Source organism: Sarcophilus harrisii, chromosome 5, assembly GCF_902635505.1.
Source record: "Sarcophilus harrisii chromosome 5, mSarHar1.11, whole genome shotgun sequence".
Lineage (NCBI taxonomy): Eukaryota > Metazoa > Chordata > Mammalia > Dasyuromorphia > Dasyuridae > Sarcophilus > Sarcophilus harrisii.
The window spans coordinates 212076755-212100440 of record NC_045430.1 but is presented as its reverse complement, the minus strand read 5'-3'; the positions used below and the strand labels follow the sequence as shown (position 1 = coordinate 212100440).

The window sequence follows — 23686 nt, the reverse complement described above, 5'->3', positions numbered from 1 at the left end:
TCCAGTTATTAAGCTATGATTTTTAAAACTTTACTAGCCTCTTGTCTTATCAGTAACTTGTTTCTTTTGTTTCTACTTACAATTTTAAAAATCAAATTTGTAACTGTAATATACTAACTACTCTTTATCATTTGGGAAAGAGTTTTATAAAAAGAAAAACAAGTAATCCAGCTGCCTAACCCAAAAAACATTTAATAAGCACTACTGTGTATCTGGCACAATGCTAAACACAAAGAATACAAGTTTAAAAAAAAAAAAAAGAAAAAGAAAAACAGTTCCTGCCCTCAAGGTAATTATAATCTAAAGGAGACAAGGAAAGGAAGGTGGGAAGGCATGGCCATGAGGGGTGTTCACCACCTTTGAGAGCAGCAGATGCAAAGCAGAAAGAGCTGATGGTCCAGTTACTGCTTTAAACTAATACTTTAAGATAAAATATGACAGGAAATTCAATTTACCTTTTTTGTGCTTTCTAAAGTAGATTACAAATGAGCTGTTTGATTGATTCTAGTATACCACACTTGGAATCAGAAACTCTGGGCTGGAATTCCACGCCTGATATTCTCATTCTGAATCTCTTTCTCTCTCTCTCTCTCAATCTCCCTCCTTTTCTCTCTCTCAATCTCCCTCTTCTCTCTCTCTTTCTGTGTCCTCATCAAGGCTCTGAAAAGTTATTTGCCCCGGGTCACATACCTAGTAATATCTGAGACAGTTTGAATTCAGACCTTCCTGACTTTAAATTCTGTCCTCTGCTTCATCTTGATGAGATCTTTGTTTTAGGAACAACAATTTTGCAGAGATGTGGAGAACTGATTAAAAAGGGAAGTTACTAGAGGCAGGAAGGCCAATTTGGTGCCTCTAGCAATAGACAGGAAGTCAGAATGGTTAAATGACTTAAGGATAGTGCATTTGTTAGCAGTTAGGACTTAGTAGACTTTCAGGCGGCTCTCTCTCTTGGAAAGCTTATTTTGAGCCAATAAAACCCTCACATCTTTACCTACTGACATAGTGAGAACTTCCTGAGGAGGCTAGCATGATATATAGGTCAAAGAAGCCCTATCACTATTCTCAAATATCAACACTTCTATCATTCTTGAAAAACTCAATGCCTTTTCGTTTTCACTTTCCTACACCTCTCTGAAGCAAAGACCATTGAACACATTTTCTTTCTTGACATTCTCTCTTCTTCTAGGCTTCTCTAATATCTTGGTGGTCTTCCTAGTTTTTGATCATTTTTCTTTTTTCTCCCCTATAGATAATTGCAAATGTTCCCCAAGAATCAGTTATTTTCCTGAAGCCTTCTGCTGTGGTCTCTTTCCTTGGTTGAACCTTTTTACACTTCAGTTGGCATCTTTGTGCCAATTAACTATCCTAAACATATATCTAGCTTAAACCTTTCACCTATCCACTTGTTTTTTTCTAAGTTCAGTTACTAATTAAATCTTAAAAGGAATTAAATTTTCTCCCCCAAACAAGCCTCCTTTGTATTTTCCTCTTATTCTGCTTTATCTAATCTGTTCTCAAGTCCTATCAATTCTTCCTTTGAAATATTTCTAATTTTTTATGTCTTCTACATTCTTATTGCTGCCACCCCAGGCTAGACTTTCTCTTCCTGAGGTCTAGATGCTCTAATGACCTGCTAAATGATACTCCTGCTTTGAATCTTTCTGTATCTTTCATCCATGAAGAATTATTTATGACTGAATAACAGATGTGGAAAAATGTGGATCTCCTCTTTTGTCTGTTAAAACATAAGACATAGATTGTTAAGACATTCAAGTGAAAGATATGGAAATTGAGGTCTCTTTGACCAAGATTTGGGTGACATAGGTCATAGCACCCTAAGACCTTCATTTTTATATAATTTACCTACTGGGTTATCCAATCAGAATTGATTGCCACTTCTCAGGAATACCTACTCTTTGAAGGATATATAAACTCTGAGATGGCCATCATGGCCATGATTGTCTTAGGTCTGAGAGAGATGGCCAAATGCCATTTTTTAAAGTTACTCTTAGAATCTCTTGGAATTTTAAAAAATCATCACAGAGTAGTTTTGTATTATGGAAGCATTGAATATCAGACAAAAGAATATTTGTTTTACTCAGTAGGAAATAGGGAAATACTTCTAAAACTATGTTGTCCTGAACACATAAAGTTCCAATGGACTATGGGGCTCCTAAATGAGATTCATGTTAACTTGTCTTCTGAACTCAATAATTTTCAGTGGCTCCTCATTATCTACTGAATAAAGCCTACCAGACTCTTCATCTTTGCATTTGAGATCCTCCACAAACCCTAACCTACATCATCACCAGCTATTCCTCTATAACCCAGGAAAATTGGAACCTTTTGCTCTCCCTATACTTATTTCAATAGATTTGTGATCTCATTAATATGGATGCTTCCTTCCAATAGGGCACTTAACATGAATTCTTATACTGTGTGATCCTTATCTTTGACCTTTTATAAATACTTCACTTTTTAGATTTTTTGACAATGGTGGGTATAATGGAGCATGCTGACCCTCTATGGCCCCAACTATTCCCTATTCTTAAATCCATCCCCACCTGCTTTCTTGTTATGTATCATATACCTTGTCATATGGCCTTTTTTTCCCCCTTCTTGGTTGCTCTTCCTTGTTAATATGGCAGAGTCTATTCATACTCACTGTGTGTTGCTTTTCCATGACTCCTAGCTTTAATTCTACATAGAATGGAGGATATAGTGATTTGCAGGCAGAAAGCATCATCAGAAGTAGTTTCCAGGTTCTATCACTTCTATGGTTCATGAGGGAGTAGAGAAAACTTGGGCAGTGATCCTATCTTAGAATCCCAGCTCTACTGCTTATCTTTCGTTTCTCTTCTCTGGGCTTCAGTTTCTGATTCTGTAATGTGACAGAAAAAGTCTCAGGGTGGAAAGCATGCTGGACTTGGAGTTAGACGATCTGGGTTCAGATCCTGGGTCTGGCACTTGGTACGCGTCACTGTGATCAAGTTATTAATCTGACTGGTTGGGCCTTGGTTCCTTCATCTGTCCAATTAAAGAGTTGGACTAATGAACCTCTAAGGGCCCTTCCAAGCCTAAATCTATAATTCTATGAAACATATTCTCTACGAAAAAAACCTTGATCATATCAGTAAAGCTTATGGCTAACTAGACCTAGGAACATTGGCTTAGAACTACAATAGACTGTCTAACTTTACATTTGATAGGTGAGGATTCCTATTAAGATTCAAAGAATCACCTATGGAATAGAACTGGGGTTTAAACCTGAGTAAAGGTCCCTTCCATCTTTAATGTTCTAGTATTCTTAATAAATTTTTACTGGCACATATATACTGAGAAGCAGTATGGTGGAAGACAAGAGCTACAGCCTGGTGTAAATCACCATTATACCTAGTGGGAGGAAGTTAGTTACAGAAATACCCCCTAACTACACACTTTCCCTTCCCTTTCTCTTTAGCCCATTGCTTCCTACCTCTTCCTCCATGATATTCCAAATTCTCACCCTCCCAAGGGAGGAATCTTATGAGTTGAATTTCTCTAAAGGAAAAGAGGCAGCCATGGGAAAACAAACTCTAAGCTGTCTTTCCCTTCCTATACCCATATTTAGGATGCCATTCCATTCCATTTCCCTCCCCTGTTCCCAAGTGCATTCACCTGGACTAGTTTACTCTACCTGTGCCCTAAGCCAGCACCTTATATTTGCCCCCCTATTTCCACTGAAGTAGACACCATTCATCCAGTTACCCAGGTTTGAAATTTGTGCTGTCATTCCTTTTCCTTCTCCCTCTTTTTCCCTCCCACATCTAATCTGTTCCCAAGTCAATTCTCATGTCAGCTTTCACATCACTTTCCTTTCTATTCACATTCTGAACAAATCTTTTATGAGCATACACTAAGACTCAATTCAACAAGCAATTATTGTCTACTAAAAGTCTTGTGCCATGCTAATGACCAGGAATAAAAAAAGACAAAGATTCAAATTGTTTCTGCCCTCAAAGAGCTTAACATCTAGTGGGAGGAAAGGAAGGCTAGGGGATAACAGGTACATGGATAAATAAACGCCAAAGTATTCCCAAAGTAAAAATACAAAATAATACAAAACCTGGAGAGATCAGGAAAAACTCCAGTAGGAGATCTTACTTGAGATGGTTTTTGAATGAACCTACGGATTTAAGGAGGAAGAGCAGAACATTACAGGCAGGAGAACAAGTTGCCTAACAAAGACATGGTAGTGGGAGATGGAATGTAGGATAGCAAGTAGACTAGTTTGATTGGAATTTAGATTGTGTGGGAGATTAATGTGAAATAAGTCTGCAAAGTTTAGGAAGAGCTTTAAATGCCACATAGATTATATTTCATCCTAGAGGCAATGGGGAGTCATTGTAGCTTTTTTGAATGGGAATTATGGGGATCATTTACTTATCTTCTCCAAGTCTCAATTTCCTTATTTGTAAAATAAAAATACTTCTACTACTGACCTTCCAGAGTTTTTAAAGGAAGAATACTGGATGCTTTAAAGCTCTGTATTTGTTGTTATTGAATCATTTCAGTCCTGTCTAATTCTTTGTGGGTTTTCTTGGCAAAGATATGGGAGAAGTTTGCCATTTCCTTCTTCAGCTCATTTTCTGAATGAAGAACTGAGGCAAACAGGGGCAAGTGACTTGCCCAGGATCACAGAGCTTTACGTGTCTGAGGCTAGATTTGAACTTCAGACTGGACTCCTTATTTCCCATTTATAACTCTTCCACCTCCATACCTTTATTCATGGCTTCCTCTCCATCTCTATTTATGGAAATGTCACATCCTTTAGAACAGCAAGATTGGTTCAGGTTAGCTCAGAAGACACTGACAGTTCCATTGTGGGGATGTGTTATGCTTGAGTCATAGGGAGATTAGTCTAGAAAGAAAACAACATTAAGAGGAGTTTCCATGAATCAGAGAAGTAAACTGGGGCCAAGGAGTCAAACACATATCAGTTTGTGTTCTGCATGGCAGCTAGTAGCAAGAACTAAAATGATCCAAGGCTGTCACTAAACATGGAGAAGGAGAATATTTAGCATACTGTGTGGAATACTTATAGTTCTGCCATGGTCAAGTGACTCTTATCTTTGCTCAAAATACATGCTGGTCTTCTTCCTAAACAGAAGATAAAGGGGCCCAATGAACACCTCTTTCCTTAACAAGTTTGGGGTAGGTGGGGGAAGGAGTCTATTTCTGGACTCTCTAATGATGAAACAGCTTCATTTTCTCCAAAGATTTATGACATATAATCACAGGTACTGTCAAGTTAGAGATCATCAAAAAAGGGTAAAAGGAAGAAAAGATGAGTGATGATAGTCAGGGATTCCCAACTGAGAGGTACTGATGCAATTATTTGTTGATCTAATAACAAGAATAGGGAAAATGTATAAGATATGCTAACAAAAAAAAGTTGAACTAGGTATCCTAAATCCAAAAAGAAAATTTGATTTGACTTCATAAATATCACCAAGACCTGGTAGTATGAGATCCATGATGCCATATGGCTCTGGAATAGTTTGCCTCATTTATTTCAAAAGAATTCTGTGCTATAAAAAATAATGAGCATGTTGATTTTAGAAAACTATGGAAAGAATTGTATGAAATGGAGAGTGAAATGAGCAGATTCAATATACAATAACAGTGATACTGTTTGAAGAACAAATTTGAGCAATGAAGTTATTTTGAGTATTATACTCAAATCAACTACTTATGAAAGAAGATTTGTCTCCAGAGAAAGAACTGAGTTCAAATCCAACCTCAGATACTTAACACTTCCTGTATGATCCTGGGCAGGTCACTTAACCCCAATTGTCTCAGCCCAAAAAAAAAAAAAAGAGAGAGAGAGAAGAAAATGATGTATAGTACTTATGTAGTTTTTTTTTTTTTTTCTTAAAAGTAAACAATATGAAATGAAATGTAAATTCATGGTTTTATAGTGAATTCTCTTTTTTATGTTGTGCTGTATACACAGACATGTTCTCTTTGTCTTTATATATTTAAGTTTATAATGAATTTTTTAAAAAGACATACTTATAAACCCCCTAAAAGAAATAGGATCAGCATAAAGAGAAGTCTCCTGTGTGCACGCAGGGGAGCAGTAATGTTTTATTAATGAGGTCTACTCATGTGAGTAAATTCAGGAATGATAAGGGGGAAAACAACAAAAAGCATTTTCATGAAGATCAATAGACAGTTATGAAAACAATGTTAATATATTTTTAATTATCTACAAGGCATAGATAAGGACTCTGAGAAAGCAGAATTCTGCCATAGATGCATGATACTATAGTGATCAAATATTACCATTATCTAGATAGCTGCTGAAACCTATAACTATTTCTTGATGAGCTTAAGATAATTTTGTCCTTCAAAAAGTAGAACAAAGAAAAGGGAGTGGCTATCATTGATCTAATCCTTGCACCAAATAAGAAAGTAGTTACTGGAGTTGAACTGATGGGAATTTTAGGAAAAGTAATCATTCCTTCTCAAAACTTGTGGTAGAAAAGGAAAGGAAACAGACATACATTCTGAAATAGACTAGATTTTGCAATGGCAGATTTCAGAGTTCAAAGAAAATCAGCATGGATAAAGAACTCTCAATAATGAAATTCAGACAATAGAAGATGAAAAATTCCAATGAGTTAGAAAATGGGCAGTTGTCTTTTAAAAAAAATTGTCTAAAGAAACAAATGAGTTTGTTCAAAGAACTCATCAGCTAGGTAAAATTTTCAAGTGACAGTATATAGAAGGCAGCAAAATGAAATATAAATTGAAAAGAACATATTAGACTTCTGTACAAATAATAACAGGAGTATTAAAGCCCAAAATGAACAGGGGCTGGCAAAAAAAAAAAAAAAGCTTTTCTTTATCTGTATTGAAAAGTATTATCCTATTTGGAGTAGATGGAGTAATAATGGAGTACAGCGAGAAGGGAGAATTGTTCAACTCCCATTTTGCTTCTGCTTTATTTGCCAAGGAGGATGATCTTTAGAATAGAAAGGACAAAACAGAAATCACCACTAATAAGGGAGATAATACTCCAAATAAGTAGGAATAGCATCTGATTGCCCTTAATAAGCTTAAGTTACCAGGCCCAGATGAACTTCATCTCAGGACACTGAAAAAAACTGGCAAATGGCTTTGCAGACTCAATAAGAAGTGGGGCAGAGGTGTTGTAGGACAATATTCCTTCCTTCCTTCCTTCCTTCCTTCCTTCCTTCCTTCCTTCCTTCCTTCCTTCCTTCCTTCCTTCCTTCCTTCATACCCTAGAAGAAACAACAAAGAACAACATGTGAAAGCTACAAAGGCAGATTGAGGCTTGATGTGAAAAAATTCATCATTAGTGCTATACAAAACCAGAATGACGCCAGTCAGAAAATTTAGGATAGGTAGGATCTTGGCCAGTGCAGAATTGGATTATATAGTCTCAGAGGTCCTACCAACTCTTGAGATTCTGCGAATCAAGAGCAAGTGGGATAAAGTCTTGCATCCTTGGGTTCCAGAACATATGGGCTGATTTTATTCACAAGCAGTACCTCTTATCTTTGCCTCTGTTACAGTTTTGTACTTGGTTCAGCAGTAGGGTCTGGTCACCCAAGCAAACCTCATTTCCACCAAGCTACTTCTTATTCCTCTTAGCTGGAAGTGATCTTGTCTTCCTGGGTCTGAGAAAATCTTCTGTTTGAATTTACATATTTGTCCTAATACAGTATAGAACCAGAAGACTGCGGCACAAATCCTTGTTTTAATGCTAGGATTGGCCAATGGCCCAGTTACCAATCTTTTAATTCTGTTTCATCATCTGTAAAATGGGGATAATAACTTCCACCATGTACCTTATTGGGTAAAGTACATTGAATAATGTGCATTGTAAAATTTAATGTACTACCCAGTTATCATTTCATGTGGCAATTTTTTGTATATAAACTGTATCTCTGACTGTAGTATAAAAACAATCTTATTTAATAGTGCTTATTTAGTGCTTAATATTTGTGCTGAAATTGAATTTTTTATGAAAAGGGGGCAAATTTTACTTTAATCTTTAGTGTACCCTAGGATCTTTATCATTTAGGAGCAATTGCTTTTTTTTTTTTAAAGCAAGATTTAAATGAAAAAAGAGAGGGGTAGAGGAAAAATAGAAGGGAACCTTTATAAATATATTTTTTAATCTTAGAAAATTTCATGTAGGTTATGAACAGAAATGACACAGTCTTCTGGTCCAACTAGGCCAGGGAGGCAGGACACTGTGATGGGAGCAAAGGTAGGCAGCCTTTCAAGAGATATATGAATTTCTGCAATCAGGAGGGGAAAAAAAGAGAGTAAATGATCTGATACAAGACCAAGAAATAACTGCCCTTCTACCTCTCTTCCCCAACCCCTTCACCCAGCTTGGCCTGTTCTTAATTCTATTCTTATTGCTACAAGTCCTCTGCCTCAAATGAGGGATTGACCAGCACTGGCTTGAGGTTAAGGAGTCTTCATTCTCCCTACAATGGCCATGCAAGGGCCCCCCTTTTTATTTCCATAATCACTTTTTACTTTTATGTGTCTTATTAGAATGTAAACTCTTTGAAGATAGGAATTATTTCTTCTAAAAAATTTTTTTATGTTCACCATTTAATAATAGTGACTGGCATATAGTAAACACTTTCATTCATATGTTCTTTACAAACTAAGTTGTCATAAATGATGGTTAATTTTTGTAGTGCTGTTTAAAGAATGCTTGACCTTAAAGGAGATTTAGATGGAAATAGTTTTTATGCACTGACCTAAGGACTTAATAATTATTTCTCATGTTATTTATATATTCCAATGACTGACTTCCAAGCAAAATTTTGTGGTTCAACCTATGTGTAGATTTGGGGATACCTTTTTTTTTTTTTTTAAATCAATTCAGACAATAACACTACTGTATTTGGAGCAAACAAAGGGGACCTGTAGAACTTGGATAAGACAGCCACAGGAGTATAGGCAAATCTACAATTTAAAAAAGCTACAATACAAAATATTGTTCATGTAGCACTCCTCTAGGTACTATTTCTCCAATTCCCATTCTAACTGGGGATTCACTGAGTCCCCAGAAGATGGTTACTTCTTTTATGTCTCAGGGTGACCCTGACAAGAATGGTTTTTCTAACTCTATATTGTTCATAGAACTTCCATCCAGGCAACTCCTCATCACATCATCATTTAGCTTTTAGGAAAGGACATTTATTGAGTTGGTATAGAAAAAATAGTTGGGACAAAAAACAATTCCCCTCAAAGTCTGGGGTCTTTCATAGAATCTATGGGAAAAATGGGCACAGACTTAATGTATGGTGTTGGTGAGGTTAGATTACAAAAAGCCCCATATGCTAAATATGTTTTAGCTCCCAATGAAAATGCCAAAATTAGTCCCATTTATTTCAAGGACACTGCACTAAAAACTGGTTGTTGTGAAACCTCTTCAATGGATGGTTAAGTTTTCTGGGATGTGTGTGTGTATGTGTGATAGAGACAGACACAGATTTTTCCAGGTCCCTCCCCTACTCCCTAATTCCTTTTCTGGAGCTTGGCTAGAATTATTCCATTACTAGGCTATCCTGCATTTTTTATCCAAAGCCTCACAAGGTGACTGATTCTCTTGAACCATTAGTCCCAAAATATTTGTGTGATATCTGTTCATGATCAAAGAACTCCCCTCCATTCAAACTGATGAAGAAACATATTCCTCCTTTGTACACCTTTGATTGATTCAGTCAGAGGTCTGGGCCTTCTATACTTACATTAATTGCAGTTTAAAAAAAAATGAGGAACCATCTCAAATCTCCAGAAAAATAGATTGGAAACTTGTGGGACTAAGAAACGCTTCATGAAAGGGGTGACTTATAATGTGAACCTTAAAGAATAAGTAGGTGAAGGGAAGATGTTTCAGATAAAACAAGAACCAAGATCGAGTCAAGAACGCATTGGGAATTTTCAGGAGACAGAACAATTCAGTTTGATGGAAGCACAGAATGGATGAAGAGGCCTAATGTGTTAGAAGCTAGAAAAGAATTGAGTGACAGATGGTGAAGGACCCTAAGTATGAACTTTATTTTGAGTGGCTAATAGAAAGCCACAAAAGATTTTGGAGTAGAGAAGTGACATCACCAGATCTATGAGTAGAAAAAGGTATTTGACTAAAATATGAAGAATGGTCTGGACTGGGGAGAAAATGAAAGCAGTGGAGGCTAAAGAAGTTAGAACTAAAAAACGGGAACTGGATAGGATGGTGGCTGCATTAGAGAGAAAAATCAAGGGAAACCCATTAATGTACAGATCCCGAAATTAAGTGGGAAAAGTGAGTATAGAAAATGAGGATTGAATGTAGCAGCTGGATGTGAGGGTGAAGAGAAGGAAATCACAACATGGAAGACCAAGCTAATAGTAGTGCTATAAATAGAAACTGTGAACTAAGAAGGATGAGATAGGTTTAAGAGAAAAGATAATAAGCTTAAGTTTGAGACATATTGAATTGGAGGTGGTGGTGAAGTACCCAGGTAGAGATGGCCATTGGTAATTTTAAATAAGGGCCTGGAATTCAGAAAAGAGAGAGCCTTCAGGAATTCATGTGCATTTAGTAGTAGCTCAATCTCAGAGAGGATAAAAAGGAGGGAGATGAGAATCAAACCAAGGACAGAATCTGGAGAGATTATTAAAGGGTCATTCAGAGGACAATGAAAGAAAGGGCAGTTTAACAGGTAAGCAAAGGACTTGGATAGTGTGGTGTCTTTAACGCTCAGGGAGAAGGGAAGATGCAGGACTAGTCAGCAACATCAAACACTCGAAGAAATGGAAGATAAGACCTTAAAAAAAAAAAATAAAGGCATTAAAATAAATGATTAGGAAGTCCTTTAAAAGAGCTGTTTCAGTAGAATAACGCTGGCCCAAATCCAATTGCAAAATTGGGAGTAGTGAGTAATGAAGAAGTGAGAAAATGAAGGTATAAGGAATAGGAAGATTTTTAAGAAGTTAATAAAAGAGAAAAATGGAACATTACCCGAATGGACTAGGTGGCCAAAGAAAGATCCTTTTTAGGAGTGGGAGAACTGAGCATGTCTGTAAGCAAATGGTATGGAACTGCTGGAAAGGAGAGTGAAGCAGCATGAAAGTTAAGGAAAGACTACTGAAACAAAGTTCAAAAGTGGGAAGGAATGAGATCAAGATTTTACATGAGTAGTTTAGAATTTTTGAGCACAAGGTATTACATCCCTAGAGAGGTGTTGATGGGTATTATGAGGAATATAGAAATATTAAAAATAGACCTGTCAAAGAACTTTAAATCATATAGTTGAGCAAGGCTACACTTTCCTTTTTCAAAAAAATTTTAAGTTCCATAATGAATTAGTATACATGCTATATTATCATGTGTATTTGTTCTGAGAAAATAGACATTAGTATAGACAGGAATGAATAGCAAAGGTTTCATGGAGAAAAAAATTTAGACTGGCCTTGAATTTGGTAAGGAAAAAGATTCCTGGTGGGGAAACTTGGAAAAATGAAGGGGCCCTCCCAAAAAATATATCTATGAAAACCAATTTGAAGGATGTATTTAATATAGCAAACAATCCATGTCAGATATCTGGAGTTAAACTGGGATGGATACCAAGATACTAATGTTGATGGATACTGGGAAATTGAATTAGTGGTTAAAAAACAAGAGGGAATGCAAGTAGACTGTTCTTTAAAAGTAGAGGCAGCAAAATGTAGTGGAAAGTGTACAGGCTGAGAAATCTTAAGATCTGGTTTTGAATGCCAACTTTCCACTAATAAGTTGTGTGACCTTGGTTAGATCACTTTATTCAAATGCTTTTTGGGTCTTTTTATCACTAGTAAAATGAGACAATTTTACTTTTAAAGTCCCTTCTATAGCCTACATCTTATTATCCTTTAAGTTTTGAGGAATGGAAGAGAAGAACTAACAGCACTGGCCTAGGAAATAGGTTTAGTCATCTGCTGACTGAAGGTGCCACTGCAGGTGGGACATGAGAGGAAAAAATAGTTGCTAATGAAACAGGGAATCCATAAGACTGAAGCCGAAGTGCAGCTGTGGTTGTTTATTAAGAATCTGTTGTTATATTGGGCTACTTGCCATCTAGAGGAAAGAAAGGGGGAGGGGGGTTGGAACACAAGGTTTTTCTAGAGTTAATGTTTAAAAATTATCCATGCATATGTTTTGAAAAATTAAAAAAAAAAACAACATTGTTAAGATTGGTTAGATTTTTAAATGTTCTGCAGTCACACAAAAACCCTGGAGCAGGAGTTGATGAATCTGATGGTGGGGGCCGTTCATCCTCCTTTAGTGTCTACCTTTTACCCAACTCTTACCTGTGGCTCCAAGAAACTGTAGCATGTATACCAGGTGCACCTTGGAGCACTGTCTAGATAGGAATGCTAAGCCAGGTTGAGGGTAACTGATAGGCTTCAATTCAAATCTATTGATGAGTCAGGGGGGACTCAAGCATGTGAATTTCTTCCAGTGGCCATGAAGCTCAGAGCTTGCCAAGGTGATCCACTGCATCCTGTGCCATCCCCAGTCATAGTCAATAGACTTTGATGATTCTAGAACTATGCCTCCCTTAAATCCGAATCACACTCATGTCGAGTTATTACCTCTGATGTCACTGATACTCTTGGAAACAAAAAAGGACAAACATCCCTCTTTATTTATTTTTTTATTTTTTATTTTTATTTAATAGCCTTTTATTTACAGGTTATATGCATGGGTAACTTTACAGCATTAACAATTGCCAAACCTCTTGTTCCAATTTTTCACCTCTTACCCCCCACCCCCCTCCCCTAGATGGCAGGATGACCAGTAGATGTTAAATACATTAAAATATAAATTAGATACACAATAAGTATACATGACCAAAACATTATTTTGCTGTACAAAAAGAATCAGACTCTGAAATATTGTACAATTAGCTTGTGAAGGAAATCAAAAATGCAGGTGGGCATAAATATAGGGATTGGGAATTCAATGTAATGGTTTTTAGTCATCTCCCAGAGTTCTTTCTCTGGGCGTAGCTGGTTCAGTTCATTACTGCTCCATTGGAAATGATTTGGTTGATCTCGTTGCTGAGGATGGCCAGGTCCATCAGAACTAGTCATCATATAGTATTGTTGTTTAAGTATATAATGATCTCCTGGTCCTGCTAATTTCACTCAGCATCAGTTCGTGTAAGTCTCTCCAGGCCTTTCTGAAATCATCCTGTTGGTCATTTCTTACAGAACAGTAATATTCCATAATATTCATATACCACAATTTATTCAGCCATTCTCCAGTTTCTAGCCACTACAAAAAGGGCTGCCACAAACATTCGAAACATCCCTCTTTAGACCATGAATTAAAATAAAATCCTGTTTGGGAATTAAAACCTTTTTTTTTTTTTTTAATTTTTATTTTTTTATTATTATTTATTTTATTTTTTTTTATTTTTGGGAATTAAAACCTTTTCATGACCCAGCCTTCATCGATTTTTCTAGAAACTGTATTCATGATCCCCAGATCAGTCTTACCAGCTTCAGCCCTTCAATCCTCCATCAAAGAGAGAGAGAGAGAGAGAGAGACAGACAGACAGACACACACACACACAAACACACACAGACAGACACACAGAGATATTGTGTGTATACATGCTTGTTTTGACAAGGTGAAAGAGGAGATTCTTTGCTCTCAATTGCTACCCAGCCTTAACCACTGAATGGGTGCAGCCTCAGTCAGACTGAGACCTGTTGAAGACCTTACCTTAAAAATGCCAAGATATCCCACTGCATCCAGGGCTATCTCTAGTCATCTGATTTATATCTGGCCACTGGAACCAGATGGCTCTGGAAGGGAAAAGTGAGAAAGGTGATCTTCACAGTCTCTTAAATCCAATTCATTTGTATATAATGGCATCACCTCCCTGAAGTCATAATCCTCTTTAAGAACAAAGGACAAATCACAACTTAATTTTGTGTCTATGTGTTTACAAGTTATCTCCATTAGAATGAATACAAGTTCCTTGAAGTTAGGGAGGAGTCTTAGTAACCTTTGGGTTTAACTTCAGATTTAAGCATAGATGCTTAAAAATTAAATTGGTTGATTACAGAGTTCCCTGAGACTCTAGGAAGTTCAGTGACTTTAAGAGCGGCACACAGCAGGGAACAGGTATTCTAAGATTAGCCTTCTATCCACAATGCCAAACTAATTATCTAATCAAATGAAAGCAAAACATAATGCCTGACCCATACCAATTATACTCTTCCTCTTATCCCGATTAGTTATCCCATCTAGTTAAAATGATGTAAGTCAAAGTAGTTTTCTCTTCTAGCTTTAAGCATTTAATTCTGTTTCTTTACTATTTAAGAGGGAAAAAAGGATAATTTACCAAGAATTGATCTGGGAACTGGCAGTTGTTAAAATACTCTGAAGAGTTCAATGTATGTACACACACATTTAATTAAGAAATTCTAAAGGGAATGTAAAATTCAATTTAATGTGATAAAAATGTGAATGTGTTTGTGCCAAGTATTCAATTCAAAAGTATACAGCTGAATAACTGACTTTCAAATACTTTATATGCAGTCATTGAATAATTTTACCACATATTATATAAAATATATACATATCATTATATCAACTATTGAGACAAGATCTTTTTTTTTTAAATCTAAGATCTATGATTTCATCAAGTCTCCATTAGAAAATTGCCCCGAGGCACTAAAAAGTTAAAGGCTTGATCAGTTATCAGGATACTTGTCACAAACCTTTTTTTCTCTAGTTGCCTACACTAGATCTGACTTCTCAGTAGAAGACCTACATACTACACCAAAAGAAGCTTTCTTACTGCTTCTCACAACATTTCTTTTCTGTCCGTGTGCCCCAATTCATGGAGTGCACTAAAGCTCTCTCTACCTCTTCTCTTCCCCTCTCTCCTATAGTTTCTAGGTTCCCTCAAAGCCCAGGCGAGAGTCACTTTTTTAATGAAATCTTTTCATCAGCCCTGGATGCTAATGTCTGATCCCTAAATTATTTTAAGTCTCTTATGGAAGCTCCTTGAAAGCAATGACTATTTCATCATTGACTTCCTATCTGAAATATTCTAGATAGCAGATCTGTAGGTGTTTAATACTTTTGGATTGACAATATGTGTCAAAGACAAGGCTTGAGTCTGTGTTTTCCCCACTCCCAGGCCATTTCTTCATTTGGTAAGCATTATAAAGGCCTACTATGGTTCAGACATTGCAGAGTGCTTTTACATTATCTTACTTGATCCTGCCTAAAATGCTATTATCATTATATAGCTGACAAAACTGAGACCAGTAGAGGTTAAGTAACTTGCCCAGGGTCACAAAGCTAGGCCATTTCTAAAGCCATAACTGAGGTGTTCCTGACTTTGGTAAGTGGTTCTCTTCACTGGGACATTAGTAACAGTGCCTTCATTGTGTTAAGATCTCATCTTTCCCTATCCAAGAATTCAGTCTGTCTTCAAGTCTATGTCATTACATCCTAAAAGTTTTAGCTTATTAATTTCTAGATCCCCAGGATGTTCTGAAACTCTTCATATATATATATATATATATATATATATATATATATATAACACAATTATGTGATGGCATTTCTATAACATTTTATGGATTCAAGACAATTTAAAAAACAAATTTAAGTATTTCTGCCAATATGTTTGCCATCTTAGAATACATTTTTTAAAATTACTATAGCAAACTCACAATGATTTGGTATAAACCATCCTACCCATCATTCAAAAATGTTTTGGATATGTTGCACCAAGAGTTGGCCAGCAATCCTGAAATAAGATTTGTGGCTAAGGAATTGAAAATATGGATATTGACATCAACTTATGGATAAACTATGAAAAAAAGGGTAATAAGTTTCCAATATTTGCTAACTATTCAAAGATGACATTTCAAGTGTTGCTAATCTGCATAAGTATCAGCGTGTATGAAAAGATTATGATATGTAATACATTCCTCCTGTCATACATAAGTAGCTAGTGGCTACAGCTAATGTGTACAGTAAAAAAATCAATGTTATGTAGTCTCCCTTTCTTGACCCAAAAAGTTCCTTGTCATTTGCTTAAAATGAGCTATTTTACCTTTTATTACTACATCAGCTTAGTCTGGGGCTATAGTTGGGTTTTCGTTCTGTTTTGAGTTATCAGAACTCATGTTGGATTGTTTATGTGCTTAATAGATCTCTTGTGTGCCTTTGGTGCCAAATAAAATATGCACAAATCACCTAGACATTTAAGAGGCAGGTAAATAATAATGGCAAGTTTTTTAATTCTTCTAGATAAAGTCTATACCTTGGTTTGATTTGACTTTAATGCACTCACCATATATCTAAAAGAGTAAAAAAATGGAGAAAGCAGCAGCTCAAAGGGAAAGAATCCTTTCTGTACCTTTAAAAACAAAGCCTCCTTTAGGGGAGGCTTCCAATGACTTCACCTCTAAATCATCTCATTTCTATAGGCCTTACAATCTGTAACACAAAATGGAATAGTTTCATTTGCCAATCTATTGTAGGATGACCCAGGAGTTAGCAGCTTCTTGGGGTTGGGCTAGAGATGGATTTACTCTGCCTCTCTCCTCTAGTTTTTCAGAAGCCTCTGTCTGCTGTTGCTTTTCACACCCTCTCTATACTTTATTGAATTTTGCTTTGAATTTATTTCCCTTTTGAAAGTTAAGGCATGACCTGGTTTTCAATAAAAGATTGTGTAGTTGGAACAACAGCATACTGGTCACAATGATATAATGCAATTTGTCATCATACTTGTATTCACAACTCTGCTCTGAGGACTACAATCTGCATTACTATGGGCAGCTTTTCATGTCTAGACCTGGTTACCACATCTAAGGGGGTTGGACTAGAAAAGTTCTATAAGGATATCATTTTCAATCTAAACCCTTTTCCTTTCTTAGTAGTTCTAAGTGTTGTATGCTCACCATACAGTATGTAATTAGCATACGTTTGTATATATATATGTGCATTAGCTATTAAGCCTGATAAAAATGGGAATTTCACTAAATACAGGTGTTCCAAAAGTTTTACTGTATTTTAACGCTGGTGTTAAAACTGCACTAGGTGTTTTGGGACATAATACGTAGTTCTGATGTTGTTTCACTGCACTTTTGTCCTGGCTTGTTAAGGATAATTTGGGTCCAAAGCATAATGTGATAAGATCAATCCACATAACTCTTCTTCATGGGAAAAAAAAAAAGCTGTTTTAACTTTTTTTCATTTTAAAAAAGCTCTAAAAAACAGAACTATAGTAGCAAAAAGTGCTAGGCTCATTAAATATGCATATACAATCCAATACAGAAACAGTCACTACTAGAATAAGATAATTCCTACTCTAAATTATCACAGAAAATTAACTAGGGCAAAAAAGGGCACAAAAGCACATTACTATACAAATGATATCATGTAATAATAAAAGCAAAAGGTTAAATATTTGCATAATAAGTTTCTGTGATGAGATTCTATAATATATAGTGTGTTTCATTTCTAAGAGAAACCAAAGATATTTTGTCTAATTCATTTCAGCAGATCCAAAATTACTTCATTTCCATGCTATACCTGCTTACACTTCATTTTCAATTCTTCCAAAGAAGATTCCAATTCTACCATGCCTTAGTGGTTTGTCACTTTGTGTTGAAAAATCCATGATTTTAAAAAGCAAACTATAAATATTGGCCACAGGGGAAAACTGATTAGCCTCAAGTTTAGATTGGCTTGTCCTCCAATATGACATTAGATGAATATATGAAACTTTTCCAGGTTTTTAAGTCTTGCTAAAGTTGTCTGTGGTCTGCTAATTTAGCCTTGGAGAACTTATAGTCACTTGGAGATATCATAGCAGTTCAATTGGTTTGGAATTGTGTTTAAATTCTTTGAAGCCCCATTTGGAATTTTCTTGGCAAAGATACTAGGTTTGTTTTCCATTTCCTTCTCAAGCTCATTTTACAGATAAGGAAGCTTGCCTGGGGTCATACAGCCAGTAATGTCTGAGGCCATATTTGAACTCAGATTAGTCTTTGATTCCAAATGGGATGCTTTGTCCCCTTCTATTCTTAAGCTGCCCATACGAGATTTAATAGTAGATACTTAATGAAATCTTTCCTTGCTTCAAATATTATATCCCACTACCTCAAAAATAGCTGCTTTCTTCCTATTTTCAGTGATTGCCTCGTTCTTATGCCATATCAAACTCTGTTTAGGTCCCTGCAAAACAAATATTAAAATAATGGATATAAAAACTCCAAAAACCACAAAGTGATACATAAATGCAAATAATTGTTTGAATCTTGACTTGTGATGAACCTTATCACTAGTATCTGTAATTCTAACAGTTAAGTTTCTCATCTTAACTCCATATTTAACTTTGCTACTGGTATTGCTGCTGCTCTGACTAGAGGGGTGGGGCCATGAATTTGAAAAACCCAATTAAGTAGAGACTTCAACTCACTTATCTTTTCCTACCCTATTACACTATCTTGGGACTTCACCATGCCCTCAGTTGGGTACCTTCTCTTCCTCTCTTTTCAGCTTCCATTTTTGTCTTTAATCCTTTTAAATTGTAGGCTTCTTGAGGGCAGATACTGTCTTTTTTGTATTTGTATCTCCAATGCTTTGCATGGTCCCTAGTACACAGTAGGAAAATTTTTTTTGATTATTGACCGGTTCTATAAGCTAAAATTTCTCAGCAATGGGACTAATGCTCTTCCAATGAATGTCCCAAGGTATGGATAAGACAGGAGAGAAAAGGCAACATAAAGATGGAAACTAGTTAGGAAGACAAAATAATGAGCCTATTTTCAGAGAAAATTCTGGGAGGTAGCAAATATTGTCAAAGGACTTCTATAAAGAAAAGCCTTTAGTTAAAAAAACACTATCATTTGAAAAACTGATGCTAAAAATATACCACTGACCTCATCTTTTCCATACAGGATATGACAAAGTGTTTACTGTGTAGTTAGTAATGTATTCCAGGATAACAAAAGTATTTTATTTAATATTTTATTCTTGATTATTTGTGTTTTAAAATTTTTTGGATGAGATAATACTTATCTGAAAAAATTAATTATACCTGACTCCTGCCCATTTATCTGTCCATTAACTCCTCTGTAACAGTGACTTGGTGGAAGACAAAAAAGTAAAAAAAAAAAAATAATTGTTTTAGCAGCGGAAGCTGAAATTTTAATAGTACCAACACATTTGTATATTATTAAAGAGTAAGCTATTTTGACAAAGGTTTAAGATTTGGCAGGATAAAAGCAGAGGCAACCAAAGCAGGGACACTTTCAAAGGGGCAGTTAAGACTAGCAAATTTTTTTTCATAAATTTCAATTCTTTACCTTTGCTGTCTAGGAATATTATTTTTGTGAATACGCTACTCAGATTCCAAAAGTTATCAAAATCAAGATTATTCTTTAAAATTGAAAGGAATCAAAACTTAAAGGAATGCATTACTTTATCTAAAAAATATTTTTGGTCAAGGCTTGTGATTACAGTGGTGACCCTTTACACAGTTCAGTTCACCAAGGACTCAAGTGCTTGTTATGTCATGTGCAAGCCCAAGGACAAGGTCTAAAGCCTTATCATCTAAGGATTAGTAATACAGTTAAAATGGGGAATATGAATTTCAGAACTATATTCATATGCAAGCATGGGTAAAGGGCAATCTGAAATGGCTTGGTGTCATAAAAAAATTGGAGGAGCAGAGATCTGGATCATCCAGAGCTCTTCTCCTCTCTAAACTTGTTTCCTTAACTGTAAAATAAGATTGAACTAGATCTAGACAATTCCTAAAGTTCTTAAGATTACTCTATAAAAATACTGCTATGAACATAAAGGAAACTAGCTGGAAAGCCAAAACTTGGGAACTGAACATACTTGCCTTTTTGAGAAATTTTTTCCATGGAAAACCATTGGACTTGTGTTTGGGAGCAAGGGGACTCCACTGAAGATGTGTGTGCATTCCCTAGTTAGTCTGTATAACTTTTTCATTTTACAGGTGAGTTCAGACTGCTCCACCCCTTGTATCACATTACTGTTTCAAAACGGAAGAAATTGTGGCAGACTCTTCGGCTTCTTGAGAAGGGAAGAGCTTTATGACAGCTTTCTTTTGGGTGAACAGGTAACTGGGGGAGGGGGGGCTGGAAAGGCAAAAAGGCAATGAGGCGATTAGATCCAGGAATGAGGGATAAGCAGGAACCAACATAAGGATTAACTAAGGAGAGTAAACGGTGTAGTTTTATAGAACTGTTTAGTCAATATCCAACAGCTGTTCTGAGTCCAACACTGGTCTGTGTAATTCCCTACAGCTTCTCAGTCTCCTCCAATTAATTCACAACCTGCTTGAATGATACAAGATTAACGAGACAGAGATTGCATGGCTGTATAAAAGGAATTATTTTATCAGCAGATTGGCCAACAGATCTCGCAGGCTCTAAGAGAAAGAGGGCCTAATAGTTACTGGGGACGATTTTGCTTTTTACTTGAGTCGCAAAGCGGCAATGCAGAGAATGAACCTCGCCGCAGATGGGTGGCCAGAGCAAGGAATGCTAGGGAACAGGGAGGTCAGACCTCGTAGCGGACAATTCTTTGCTGGAAGCTCCTCCGCGAGTAAAGTAACCACGCTGAGGAGCTAAAGCAAATTGGCCGGACTGCTCCAAGCGCGTTTCCCCTGGGCTCCCCCCAGGTGGCCTCGTCGGTCAGGACTCCTAGCCCGCTACCGACACCTTCCCCTCCCCCCCACCCCCCGCGGGGGTGCATGCGCTCGGCTAATTGAAGATGAAGAGCGGCCGTCTTCCTCGGCTGCCTCTCCCGTCTTCGGGATCCTACGGACCGTGGCACCGGGGTGGGCCCTGCCCCCCTTCCCCTCCCTCCCGGCCCGCACGCGCAACCCGCCCCACTAGTTCAAGAGTTTTTAAATGTGTTGAGACCGCCGGGGAAACCACCAGGGCCGGCGCTTTCGGTTTCCGGTCAGCGGCTCAGGTGGTCTCGACCTTGGGATTGCCCAAGACATCGGCTTCCTCTTTTCCTAAGAAACGGGGCCATCCGTCATCGGAGGAAGTTTTCCTTCCAGCTCCCGCCGCCGCCACCTTCCAGTTTCCTCAACGGTCGCTACGAGAGCCGAGAGGGGCTATTCGCCGCCACGTGCGCGTAGCGCCAGGAGCCGCGCGGAGAAGAGGGTGCGGGGGAGGGGAGGCGCAGCTAGAGGAAGACGGATCAGCCGCGGAGGGGGTACGGGGTGGGACCTAGCGCCTAATTCGCCGCTAGCCTAAGGGGCCGCTCGGCGGCGGCATGCGTCCCTGCTCCAATCAGAAGCGCAGGCCTGGGGGTGCGCGCGGAGTACCAGAATGGACTAGGACGAGGAGCGGGGGGCGGGGAAGGGAGGGAGAGCAAGTCCGCCAATGGGCGCGCCGCCTTGCGCTTGACGTGAGGCTCTCCGGGCTTCCCAGACCGGCAGTCTCTGGGTCTGGGCGAGTGAATTCGAAAGGGAGCTGTGGGGAGGGTAGAGTGGGAGGGACTTCCGCCGGGGTCCCGGAAGTGGGGGGCTGTGGGTTCTCATGCGAACGGGAAGGAGCGTTGGGGATTTGGAGTCTCGAGGTTGAGACATTTTCGGGCCTGAAAGGGGAAGCGTCCGCTGTCGCCGCCGCCGCCGCTGCAGCCGCCCAGCCCGCGCCGCTCCCTACCCCACCCTCCCCCTCCTTCCCGGCGCCCGCCCGCTCCTCCGCCTCTTCCTTCCCCCTTCCCTTCCCCTCTTCTCCCCCCACCCGGGTCCCCGCGTGTGGTGCGGTCGCTGGGAGCAGCCGGGGCTGCGGCGGAGGCGCCCGTGGTCGGGATCGGGCGGCGGCGGCGGCATTCGCAGGAGCAGCAGCAGCGGCGGCAGCAGCAGCAGCAACAGCGGCAGCCGGAGCTGGGGCCGGAGCTGGAGCTGGAGCTGGAGCGGCGGCGGCTGTGACAGGTGAGAGTTGAGCCCCAGGGCTCCTCGGCGCCGTCTTTGACTCGCAGCTTTCGTCCGTGTCCCCTTCCTGCCCGGGGCTGCCCCGGGGACTGGCGGGGGAGGAGTGAGCCGGGGGGAGGGGGACTCCGGGGCCAGGGTAGGAGCCTGCTCTTCTCTCGTTCGGACCCGCCGCCGCCCGTCTCGCTCCTGTCACCGGAGCCGCCATCTTCCCGCCGGAGGCTGCTCCCTGGGCCCCGGCCGGGCGGGCTGCTCGGTTTTTGCGGGCGGTTCCCTTGGGCGAACGGGTTCCCGGGGCCGGGCCCAAGGAAGTGCTCGCTCTGGGGCCCAGGGGCGTGCGGTGGCCGGGCCCCCGTCCCGCACTGCCCTGACTATTTCTCTATGACCCTCGCCCCTGGGTCCTTGCCTTCCCCTGCGTCCCCCGGACTGCCGAGGCGCGGGGAGCCAGAGCCCCCCCGAGAGCGCGTCCGGGTTTGGGCCCTGGCGACATTTCCACTCCCTGTAAGCCGTCGGGGCTGGGAAGCCATGTGGCGGCCGAAGCTCCGGAGCGCTCTCCCTCCGGGGCCCCGGGGGGGGGGGGGGCGGGGGCCGGCCGAGGCCGCGCTGTGTCAGCTTCTCCCAGACCTGCAGTGCGGCGGGCCGTGCCCTTTTCTCCCTTCGGCCGCTTCCCTTTCGCCCTGGGAGAAGGGGAGCGCTCGCTCCCTTTGCCCTGGCCCCGGCCCGCGGGGAGCTGCGCCCTGGTAGCTCCTTGGGTGTCTTGGTCCTTGAGTCCTCGGGAGAGCTGGGGCGGGGGAGGCGGCCTCCAGCTGCGGACGCCCCGGGGAAGGCGAGGGAGGGGTCCTTATTTGGGCGGCCTCTCCGGCTTCGCCGTTCCTGCCCTGAAACCCGGGAACCCCTCCATTTGCTGGGGCCCGAAAGGGTGTCGCGCATCCTGGGACTGATGGACCAGGCATTTCTACCCGGCTGGTTCTGTTGGCGGAAGTGGCAGCAGCTAACTTTATTCGTTATCCCGGCGGCTGCACCGCCGCGCCGCGTCGCAACGCGCCGGAGCGGACTTGGCTGCAGCGTGCCTCATCCCTCCTGAGTCCGTGGCAATGACCGCGGCCAAGTGTGTGTGGGAAGGGGCTTTCTTCCCAGGAATGTGCGGCTTCGTAACTCCCGAGTAACCCCGACGCGGAAAAGGGACGGCTGAATACTCGGAACAGTGAAAAAAAGTTTGTCAAGCCCCACTGTCAGGATGCACTTTTTGTATTTAAGAGGCGGGGTGAATTAAGTTAAAATGAAGTTCCCTTAGTTTTTCTTTGAATTTTAAGATCTTTGTCCTTTGGTTTTCGATTTGTTGAGTAATTTCTATTAGAATGTTACTTTATGATAGCGTTTTTAAAGTTTTAAAGTTTTAAATGCAACTCGCCAAAGTTGAGCTGCACTTTGCCGGGATACTTTTAAGAGGCAGTAAGGCAGCAAAGAGAAGTCACTGAATGTGGTCAGTTTCCATTCTGTTGCCAGTCCCTTTTCTTAAGGCTCCTATATTTAATATCCTTTAATATAATAAAATATCCTTTAATAAACTTAATTTCAAAATGGGATACAACAGAGCTCTTCAACTGTTTCATACATTTTTAAAGCAGTGGGCTTCCTTTTCCCCCCTCTCTCCAACA

General features: G+C 39.7%; 1 protein-coding gene across 1 annotated transcript in view; it reads left to right on the top strand.

Annotated features, from left to right (window-relative positions):
* Positions 1 to 21324: 21324 nt before the first annotated feature.
* The window catches only part of LOC116419431 (forkhead box protein D1-like), a 49380-nt gene continuing 47018 nt past the window's right edge, over positions 21325 to 23686 (top strand). The window contains exon 1 of the mRNA XM_031939609.1: positions 21325 to 22031. Within this exon, the coding sequence (XP_031795469.1) occupies positions 21368 to 22031 (664 nt within the window). The 5' untranslated portion in view covers positions 21325 to 21367. The remainder of the gene's footprint in view (positions 22032 to 23686) is intronic.